This window comes from Pelmatolapia mariae, linkage group LG6, assembly GCF_036321145.2.
Source record: "Pelmatolapia mariae isolate MD_Pm_ZW linkage group LG6, Pm_UMD_F_2, whole genome shotgun sequence".
Lineage (NCBI taxonomy): Eukaryota > Metazoa > Chordata > Actinopteri > Cichliformes > Cichlidae > Pelmatolapia > Pelmatolapia mariae.
Window position 1 is genome coordinate 12,967,636 of NC_086232.1, and position 11,733 is coordinate 12,979,368.

Here is an 11,733-nt window from a genome sequence, read left to right on the forward strand (position 1 = left end):
CTGAGTGATGCAACAGCACAATGATCCCAAGCACAGCCGGTTACTTTGGTTGGAAAAGGAAAAAAGAATCGAGGTGTCGCAATGGTTCAGTCAAAGTCCAGACCTCAACCTGACGGGGACTTAAAGAGAGCGGAAATGACTGCCTGCAAGCTGCAATGAACTGAAACAACCATGTAAAGAAATTCCTACACTGTGATGTGAGAGACTAATAAAGTAAAATGGCAAATCATGACTTTAAGTTATAAGGTCTACTTAGTTTTTCACACACTGCTTCTGCATTTAAAAAAAATTTTTTAAAGTAATGAGATGTCGTGTTTATCTCAGGCTATATTTACCTAATCTTTAGACCTGGTAAAGACTTGGTTATTTTATGTCATCTGAATATTGCTTTACTTCGTATTTACCTTAATCTTGTCAAACTATGTTATTTTAAATGTTTATTCTCTAAATGGCAAAAATTTTAAGTTAAATATTTGCTATATCTATGTTGGATATCATTAGTGGCTTTCACTATCACCAGTTTCTGTAGTTTGTTAATAAATGCTCATCACTGATTTTGAACTGTTATGCATAATTTAATGTTTGCTCAAACTTACTACTTTTTCTCCAGAATGTAGATGTGCATCCAGCATACAGAGAAGTCCCCAGGCTTTCAGACGTCTGGATAACTCCAGTCCTCACCTGCACAGCTAATGGCATGCCGATCTCCAAACCTCCAAATGTGGCGAGTCTCAGTGGTGCCCTAGTCCTCCTCCTACTCTGTGTCTGCAACACCACCCTACTCTTTCTACTCATCAACGTTTTTCTCATCCCACACCCCGCTCACGCCTCAGGATGGGTAACATAACCGGTACCTGCCATGACAATGAGACCATCGAATTTTTCTACAACAACAGTGGGAAAGCCATTAATACTGAATGGAAAAAGCGTGACTATGTTATTGTCGCGCTGGGCTTGATTGTTTGCTTCATTGTTATTTTTTCCAACTTTTTGGTAGTAGCAGCCATTTTCAAAAACAGACGGTTTCACTTTCCCATCTACTACTTGTTGGGTAATATGGCTTTGGCAGACCTTTTTGCAGGTAAATTTTTCCATTTATTTTTGTAAAACCATTTGTGAAATAACTTAAGTTCACAGAAAACACTTCACAAAGAGAAAGTAGAGCAGAGTAGAAACACATTCTCATAGCCTTGTTTCCATTGAAAAGCAACAGTGATCTCTTAAACACAAACCATGAATGCAAAGTTGGGGATTCTTGGACAGTCAGGCAACCTTTTGAGTTTTATTGAATAGTGCTCCTGACTATTTCAACTAACTGGTAACAACGATAGACTCGACTCAGAATATAACAGTGTAAATAGTTTACCTCTGTTTAAAAGATCTCCTCACTTTCCTCCTCCTAGGTTTTGCGTATCTCCACATGATGTTTCATACTGGTCCTTGGACTATAAAGCTATCACTGAACCAGTGGTTTACTCGTCAGGGGTTGATAAATACCAGCCTGACAGCCTCAGTCCTCAACCTCCTATTCGTGGCTGTGGAGCGCCACCAGACTATCTTCAACGTCCAGCTACACAGCAGCATGAGCACTCGGCGTGTTTTCATAGTTGTGCTGTTAATTTGGCTGGTGGCAATAATCATGGGCCTGGTTCCCCAAATGGGTTGGAACTGCATGTGCCATCTAAGTGAATGCTCCACCATGGCACCGCTGTACCACCGCAGCTTCCTGATATTCTGGGCTGTTCTTAACTTGATGACCTTCTCCATCATGGTGGCCGTATATACCCGGATCTTTCTCTATGTGAGGCACAAGGGCAGGCAGATGTCACAGCACACCTCGACGACGAGACAGAGAGAAACCATGATGAACCTGATGAAGACAGTCTCCATGATCCTGGGTAAGGGAGTGCACACAATACATATCAAGTCAAATAGTTATGTTTGGGAGATAACTTTGCATTTTTAGCTTCATTTAAAAACATCACGCTAAGACAAAGCTTTTTAGTTGCAGAAAGTAGCAGAGGATAGAGCTTCCAGGGAAAAGTTTATCTTGATCAAACACAGCCAGCCTTCTTGGCCCGTGCAGACTCGTCTCTTTTCTTGTAGTTCCTGTAAAAATGGGCTTTACACACACATTAGCTGCTCTCTTCCTGGTACTGATTTCTTCTTATTTTCTAAACTAGTCTTTCTCCTTTGCTGCTCTACTCTCACTGTCTCATTCTGATTTATTTTGATTTCAATTAAATTCCTCCAAATTTACCCTCCCCCAAAAAAACAAAACAAAACAAAACAAAAAAAAACACAAGTGTTTGTCCCGTCACTCAGCAGCCAGGATTCAGTTGCTCTGGCATGTAAGGAAGTTGAGGAAAAGCCAGAGCATGTCCTGACGGGGAGCTGCATAGTTTCGTTACCATGACAGAAAACTTGTTTGTTTCTGCCTACATGACACTGCTGACAATTTGTACCTGTGAGCAACATCATCAAGACAGTGAGGACATTTCCTCATTTTATCGTTCTGAGAGACACATAAAGCCACTATGCACCTGAGTGTGTGGTCTCACATCCTTTAACTGTTTTTGCAGCTGGTAGTTTTGCATATATTAGTGCTGAGCGTGCTACCAAAGTCTGCAGATATTATACAGAACAGACTACTGAACTGACTAATCTGTGTGTGTTCCCTCATATGCTTCCCCCTACCCTTTGAAATTCTTTACAACTCTGTTAATTTCTTTCTCCCCCCTGACTCTGTAGGATGCTTTGTGGTCTGCTGGACACCCGCACTGGTTGTACTGCTGCTCGATGGTCTGAACTATGACAAGAGTTTGGTGCTAGGCCTCGAGAAATACTGTCTGGTGCTGGCAGAGTGCAACTCCTTCGTCAACCCCATCATCTACTGCTTCAGGGACCAAGACATGAGGAGGACCTTCAAGGAGATCCTGTGCTGCAAATGGTCTCAGAGGCACAAGAACAGAGGCTTCTCTGAAGTTAAATTTCACACCGTGGAGCAAGAGGTACTGTCCGAGAGCAATGGAATCGATGACAGCAATCACAATCAAAACAAGCACATGCTCTAAGGACTGTTTGATTTTAGACCACTTGGTATCACGCTGACTGTAGTCAGATGATCTGTCCATCTAAATATTTTGAGAGAGATCTGCGACAGCAGCGTAGCTGAATGTGGCTTGTTGTGGTTTTTTGTTTTATCTATCTATATATCCATATATATAGATAGATAGATATTTGTTGTTTAATTGCCTGAATGTCATACCTGCAAAAAGTCCAGTTTGTCCCAGGTTTTCAGTCTATATACACACAGTTTACACACTGCATCCAGTTTCATCCATCTGTCAGTGAGACCTGGCAAATCTGCAACATGCGACACAAATCAGGGAAGAGCAGACACAGCTAGTCTTTGCACAGGCAGGCCAATCAGTTAGGTGTCTGATGTTTTTGTTTGTTTGTTTTTATTCTTATTGTCACTTCAACATTTCAGTTCTTCTTACTGCAAAGAGCTGAAAAGACTCCTTAATTAATTACGTATAAGTAAAATGTTGCAGAACCTCTCAACATCTCCCTCCAGTTAAAATTGAACAGCAGGTTAGAAGCAGTTTCATCAGAGCGAGCTGCGTAAAACTGTAAATGCAGTGTGTAGGGACAGTCTGTAAAGTGCATTACTGTCTCCACTCAGTTATACTGAGAACTTGGGTTGCGGAAAGATAATTTTTGAATTATTATTACTATTATTGTTGTTGTGGCTTACTTTTTCCTTTTTTTTCTTTTTTTTTTCTTTTTTTTTTTCTTTTTTTGGTGCATATTTTGGGGAAGTTTTTATTAGGAAAAATCACGTATCTTCACTGTAGTGCTCACTTCCCCAGTCAAAGCCTTTGTGCTGTTTTTTTTTTGTTTTTTTTGTTTTTTCTCATATATTCAGCTGAGAGCTTGTCTATGGTTGTATTATGTGAAAATTGTATTAGTCTTTAGATGTGCACCAGAAGCCGCAAGCACGGCGTTAATGTGCACATTGCATACTTGTGAGTTATTGTGTTCTTCTTGTCTGCCTGAGCGATTGTAAACAAATGTGCTTTTTGGTTTTTTGTTGCGCTGCAGTATCACAGTGTTGAGTGGTCCAAGAGATGGTTTAGTTCATGGCGATTGGTGACATCACAGCATTTATTGAAACGTAAACAAACACTGCGCTTACTGAAAATTGTTTCGTAGAATTTTTTTTAGTAAGGATGTGTGAAAAAACACATGCAGAGAAAACCTCCAACAGAGGTCCAAAACACAGAACTCATTCAACACAGTGACTTTGTGTCAAATGTTCCATAACTTAAACTTTGATATTCTACAATGTTTCTTTTTTTTCTTTCTTTTCTTTTTTTTTTTTAATCTAGGATCTGTTGGTTGTGTGCTTCCTTCTTTCAGTTCTTATTTCTCACACTTTAACCCCGTCACTAAATTCTCTGTGTGGATTTGTGGCAGACTTGTGGAAACTGGTAAAGCAAATGGCCTTCTGTTTAACATTTAGTTTCTGTTCAGCTCACAGCTGCAGACTCGTCACCATCATTCAGAAATCTCCCACTTTTTTTGTGTGTGCGCTTTGCACCTGGCCAAATCAGACTAAACTATGATTTATGTGGGGTCTTGTTTGTGACTGCTTTGCATTAACCTTTAGTTTCACCGTGCCAAATGTAAGCTGACTTTGCTAGCTTTGGTATTATATCTGAAAACATGCGACATCTAAACCCATGCCCGAACGTGTACCGCACGTGTCGGCAGAGTACACACTGCTGTGTGACGCTGTTGATGGAGGAGGTCAAGAGCTGAAGAGTTGACGAGTGGGTGGAAGCTGGGAAGAAAGAGGCACACAGCCAAAGAGCGATGAAAGTGTTGGAATGCGAGCTAAAGACAGAAACAACAGGGCTGCAAAAATGTTATGTTGCCAGTGAGTTTGTTCATTGTTCAGTTGACTCTACAAAATGTTGGGAAAACTAAAGATTTACCTAAATAGCTACACAGTGCTGTAGGCAGTTTTTCTGTGTAAAAACAAAATTCAAAAATTAAGACGCAAACATAATTCACAAATTGACACTTAAAGTATTTTGTAAATAGCCACTTTATTAGCCACTTAGCATGCTAATTAACTGCCACCAGTAAGGACATTACTGTATATGCTTTCCTGTGTGTCAGTAGTGCTGAAATAAGCGTCTTTGACTGGATGTCTTATAGGAGCGCCTAAAATTATATTAATAAATGTTGATCATGCTGAAATTCTGTCTCAACATCTGTTAAACATAGACACTAAAACAAAATTGAAAAATAAAAGATGCAAACATGTATTCTGATAGATTTTAAGTTGCTATGATGATTTTAGACAGACTTTCAGGCTATTGGTGCAATTAACTGCACAGCAAGTCATGCTAATTGTTAGATTATTCCATTCAAAAGTCCACCAACACAACTTTTTTTTTTTTTTTAATTTAATTTAAATTTGGAGTCTTTGCAGACTTACTGTCTTGGAATTGGCCATTTGAAGAACTACAGTTTTTGGCACTTCGGCACTGACTTTATTTTTGCGTCGCAGAGTTTGTTGCTTAGTAAGAAACTCCTCTCATTTAGGTTGCTGATTTGCCGTCGTTAATATTTAAGCTCGATGTCTCAAACTTAAAAGCTTAAAATTATGGTTTGAACCTTCAGTTCTGTCTTAACCTGTTCAAAATTTGGTTGCTAGTAGCGCGAGATGTTGCAGCAACAAAATGTGTATGCGCAAAACATCTGTGTTCACACTGTGTCCCATCATTCATGCAGAATAAAGGCCACAAATATAATTCCATACATATGCGCTTTTATCCAGCCACCAAATTTTTCCAGGCCAACTTTTTAACCGAAGGTCAAGGAGTGACCTTCATATAGCTCCTCAAAATCCCAATCAGCGAGGTCAAATGGCCTCACTGCCTTGTGCTACAAACAGATTTGGGAATTACCCAAATGCCTGGAATTATCCTGTTGCCTGATGCAACTATTACTCTAGTTTATGCTGACCGTAACATTTCTGTCCTGTGTGCACTTCATTAATCCATGTGTTTTGTAGCTTGTGTACGCTCATGTTGTGTAGTGATTAAACCAGTCCAGATGTCTGCTGGTGGTTAGCGGGTCATGCTTCTTGCCACATTTCCTCTGACTCGTTACTCTGGCATGTGTGTATGTTCAAAGAATACATTCTCGTTACAGAGGAAGTGCTGCGAGGAGTGTGTTATCTTGTTAGTGTGCACATGCATACTTGAGTGTGAGAAATGATTCACAGAAACATTGTTTCTTTTTTTTTCGTTTTTTTCTTTGTTTTTTTGGGGGGGGGGGGGACATAAAGATCAAAGAGAGGCATTTGGGCCACTGAAAGGAAGTTGCATCTTTTATGGAGCACATTAACTGTAAGCACTCTCAAAGAGCACGGCATTGTGTCTGTTTATATATATAATATATATCCCCTAATTATACCTCTTGTCATTTAGATTTTAATTAAATCAGTGTTAACACCGATTGTTATATTATAGGCGTACTTTTTTTTTTCTTTTTTTTTCTTTTTTTTTTTGGCGTTGTTCCAGCGATTCAGGAAGTTTTTTTACATGATTTTGGGGCGTTTTTGTTTTGTTTAAAATTTTGTACATTGTTACGACTAATAAGAATAAATGCACCATCTGTGTACATCTGCAATTTCTTTGGTCGTGTGTGTCTGCTGCTTTGCGGTAACTTCTGAAATGTGCAATTTAGAAACATGGCAGGTCGCGTGGAAACGCTCCTTTGGGTATGAACATGAAATTCATCTCTTTCTAACTGCTTGTTTGTTTCTGGGTTTTATTTTTTGCTAGTTTTCATATGACTAACCCACCCACCTCCCCCCTCTCTATTTTTCACATTCTCCCTGTTGCATCTAAGCCCTATTTCTTATCATTGTCATGATTATTTTGTTATTTATTTTTAAACCTTTCACCCTCCTGGTTCTTTGACCTCATTTTCAGCTCTTGTCTCATACTCTTATCTGTTTCCACCTTTGTCTCTAGAACGGTAAGTCTCGTATCCCCGAGGCGAAAGAGAGGAGCAACGGGGCGCCTCTCATCCGTGCCAGCTCAGAGGACATCCCTGCAAGTCCGATTAACTGAGACCAGCTGAGAAATTTCGAGGCACGCACACATGCATATCTAAGTGAACTTATCTGTGTATGTACACAAAAATTAGCCTTGAGCTGGTTCTTCAAGGATTATGTAGATTTTTTCTTTTCTTTTTTTTTTATATAAAGGGTTTTACCTCTGCTGTGGGTTTACTGTTTCTGCAGCTACTGGTAGAAGAGATACAGTCTTTGACTGGAAGCTGCATAACAGCAGCTTGATCTTCTCATTTAAACACAAGCCCGCCATCAACACCTCCCCTGCACACTGACGCGTATACATTGTTGGGATCACTTGGACAACATGGGAGACACACGTGAGAGATTCCTGTTGAGACACGAGTGACTCAGCAGTTTGTTTGTTTGTTTGTTTGTTGTTGTTGTTTTTCCCTCAGCGACAACAGTGATGGAAGAGCAACACCTGGAAAGCTACACAGCAGACCTGTGGAATAAATGAGTGAAAATGTGCAATCATAAAGAATGCGCTCTGTGCTTTAGTTATGAGCCACACTGTGTGTAGTTTGTTGGCTACTCTTAGCTTAAGTTAATGTGATCCAAGTTGTTACCACTAGTGCAGTAAGTCCTCTTTAATGAATGGGGGTGTTTATTTAATTGCATGACCAGAAATGTTTTTGTGATATGTAGCCTAGCCATGTGTGTGCGCGCGTGTGTGCATGCGTGCGTGCGAATAAAATACTAGAAACACCTGATTTTTATAGTTTGGATTGATTTAAAAAGAGAACAGTAAAGTCCTGCAGCATGGATTTTATTGGCCTGTATTATTTTGAGTAAACAGTCAGCTGATGTGTATGCGGATATAGTTTCAGACAGAGGCCCAATGGCCGCTCTAAGGGCATTAATAAGTAATTTAGTAACGTTAAAGTTATAGATTAATCAGGTTTGACATTTTTAAACTAGTTCAAAGATTTAAAATGATTTTAGGGGGTTTCTTACACTTTTTGTCCAATCAGCAGCACCTTATTTTTTTTGGCCAACATTTGTAGATGGTGTTCCTGTCACAAATGTTACATGGATTTTTGTTGTTGTTGTTATTTTTAAATCCCTCAAGGTATACGTGCCTGTTATGACCCACAATTTTCATGTTCTTTTATTCGTCAAAATGAGCGCAGTGGTTTGTAAATCTACGGCCAGTGAAAAATGTGATTACAAATGTTGCGTTTCTCTTTAATATACAGCCAGTGTGATATACGAATATGAGATACAAGTTGTTGTTTTTTTGTTTTTTTTCACTCACTTCATGCTGCTTGTGTTTGCATAATGTAAATTGTCTCTGCTCAGTGGAAACAATGTTCACTTGTACAATGTTTGTCATAGAAATATACAACTTAAATTTGCAATGACATTGTAATGGTTGATATTGTAACAGTATTCCGTAGCAATTTACGGGGGGATGAAGCCCATCATTTGTCAGCAGGATGATAATCCACAAATGTTTTTATTGCTGAGTAAAGTGTGAGTAAAGCTTTTGAGTAAAATATTGCAGCTGATTAATATTGATTTTGGGAGAAACTGACATGTTTAAAAGAAGAACCGTTGATGACTGTAACACTTTTTCTGCCATTATAATCTGCTCTCTGAGTGATGTCATTAAAAATGTGTATCTTCCTGACTGTCCTGTGGCCTGTTTACAGAGTTCTCACGTCTTCCTGCCAGATGCGAGGCGGTTGTTATCTGTCTGCAGCTGGACGAATGGATCGTATGATCTCATTGAGTTTCTTTTTAGGCACCTTTGCCTCACTTGTTGGATCATTTGCCTTATTTTCCTCAGAAAGAGGAACAGTGTCTGCCTGACCGGTAATGTCTTTCTTCTCATCCTTGGAAAGTTTCTTTTTTATTTGCTCTCCAACTCTTTCCAGCCCCCCTTTGTCCTTATCCTTCCTTCCCAGTGAACCAGTTTGACTCGTCTCTTTCTTTGTGTTATCCATAGAGAGTCTTTTCAGCAATGTCGGCACTTTCTTGTTTGCTGTCAGTGACGGTTTCTTCTTGGAATGCTTGTCCTTCCTCGACTTTTTCACACTCAGTTTGTCCAGTGACAGAGCATTCTTCTTGCGTTTCTTATGAGGCAGCACCCTCTTCAGTTGACTCCAGGTCTTTTTCAGAGGTGATTTCTTCTTCTTTGGCCAAAAAAGGGCTCTTTTTGAGGAGGAGCCACCCATTGCTGACCTGCAGGAAGAAGTAAAATGTGATCAGCACAAACGCACAAGTTGTTCTGGCAGCTTTTTACAACAGTTTAACACAGCTATAAATATATCTCATACATAATACCTAAACAACTTGAAAGCTAGATTTTAAGATTGTTTAAATAAAAACTCCTAACATGTGACTGTCATCCAGGTAAGAATGTGTAACTATATTTGGAGTTTTGGGATAAGCAAAATTTGAAAACTGAAAATGTCAACAGGGTCATTCCAAGCTGATGGTGGTTAAATGTATTTCAGTGCTAGGTCTTAGTAATCAAATATAGCCTTTTTCTACCTACTCATCTGGTTAATTTGATTATATTACAGAGTTTAGTTCTCAGTCAAGGAGCAAATTAATGATGGTGATCTAAGGTAAAGACCCCCAACAAGGCTCAACATCCTCTAGTGGGCTCCGTGCTCACTGCCCAGCACTGTGGCAGCTGATTGGCAGTTACCATAAAATACCAGAATTGGCAGCTCCACCACTGGCACCCTGTACGATTCACAGATGAGAGCAATTCACCCTGAACACATGCGACTGATGTGAAAGAATCTGGAGAAGCCGTGGGGAATGTTATGCTGCCTGTAGCAAAGTTTAGGATGACTGGTTTGATGGTGGGTCAGTGACTGCCTGGGGATACATATCCATAGAGAGACACAAGGAGCTCTACAGGCTAGGCAACAACACCCTGACTGCTATTAGGTGTCAAGAAGAAATTCTTGGACATGCTGTCAAACCCTACAGTACCTGACCTCATGTGGTGAGAATATGCAGCCATTTCCTTCAGGATGAAGGAATAGCCTCAGTCGATATACTTGCCTGACCTAAATCCAACAGAACACCTCTGGGACATTATTTTTGAGTCCATTCGACACTGCCAGGTGGAACCTCGGACTGTCCAGGAGCTAAGTGATGCCCTGGTCCAGCTGGGGGGAGCATCTGTTGTCTCATTGGGAGCATGCTACAATGTTATAAGGCATGCGTACAAGCATGTGAGGGCAAGACAAATTTCTGAGTTGCTGCAAGTAAATTTCAGTAGAGTGGACTAGCCTGCATAATTTTTTCACTTTGATTTTCAGTATCTTTAAATTCAGCCCTCTGTAGTTTCCTTCCCTTCATAACACATGATCCAGTCCGTATCAGTATAGATATCCAGAAGATTTTATTTATTTTATTTATTTTTTAGTTTTTTTACAATTGAGATCTGATGTCTTTAAGTGTTCCTTTAATTTTTTGAGCAGTGTAAATATAGATAGGTATTTATATAGGTGTAGATATACAGAAATATAGTGTGCTTTTAAATTTCTAATTTGGTGATTTACATGAATAATATGGTAATTTCACAGGCCATATATGGAAATTACCATACTATTCACACTAACTCTCTGGACAAAAATAGATCTTTAGTGTAACGGCCACACCAGAAACCACACACTGAAGATGTGTTGATAACACTTTCCTGTCACATTTACTTAGGGTTAGGGTTTAAGGTTTCACTCAAAATGTACATATAAATAGTATCACTGTTCAAACTAATATTACTCCACTCTGGACTATCACTTCAGTCTCTGCTATTTGCAACAATAACTGTAATATATAATAAGTAGCTTTGGTAGTATAAGTACAACACAAAAAGTTATCAAACCTGACAACTCTTATATTTCAAAAGGTAAAAGAAGTATAACAAAGATCAGTTTCTGTTCATACTATTTTATCTGATACTAAAACCTCCAGGCAGAAAGCCAGAGTAATGAAGTCTACATACTGCGAGTGCTCTCCACAGTCAGACCGAACAAATGTTTTGGATGACTTTCCGTGCCGTCTGTGCCGAGCTTAAACCCGAGACTGCTTATAACAAACATTTACACAACACTTACCCTTATGGAAAGCCTCTTAAGAATCAACATCAGATAACACCACTGTCCTCCTGACTCTGTGACAAAGACTGGGCTTTTTTTCATGTGATCATGCACCAAACACAGACAGAAAAATCTGGAAGAACAAACCAGTTCTGTGACATTCTCCAGTGCTCACTCAGCTTGTTTCTGCTGTGACAAAGAGGCATGTCTCCCTCTTAATTATGGACACTTATGAATATGACGTGTATGTTTGCTGATTACAGTTTTGCACTTACACAGTTGTCCATTTACATTTAACCAGAGTGCCCTGTGGATCAATGTTGAACTTTGTGATTTTCTGTTTGTTTGTTTTCTTTTTTTCTTTTTGGATGAACTTCAACAACAACTGAGCACAATGTCAAGCACTGCCTCACCCAGGGTCCTGTGTCACAGAAGGTTTGAACTGAAACGAAACTGAAACAAAACTGAAGCTCGCTGATCCAGAAGATAAATCATTCACATTCTCACTCT

At 39.5% G+C, this 11,733-nt stretch overlaps 1 protein-coding gene across 1 annotated transcript; it reads left to right on the forward strand.

Annotated features, from left to right (window-relative positions):
* The first annotated feature begins 834 nt into the window (after nucleotides 1-834).
* LOC134629681 (lysophosphatidic acid receptor 2-like) lies at nucleotides 835-7,157 on the forward strand. Its single transcript, XM_063477206.1, has 4 exons — nucleotides 835-1,081; nucleotides 1,404-1,898; nucleotides 2,752-3,011; nucleotides 7,059-7,157. The coding sequence occupies exons 1-4, from the start codon at nucleotides 835-837 to the stop codon at nucleotides 7,155-7,157; spliced, it is 1,101 nt and encodes a 366-aa protein (XP_063333276.1).
* The last annotated feature ends 4,576 nt before the right edge of the window (nucleotides 7,158-11,733 follow it).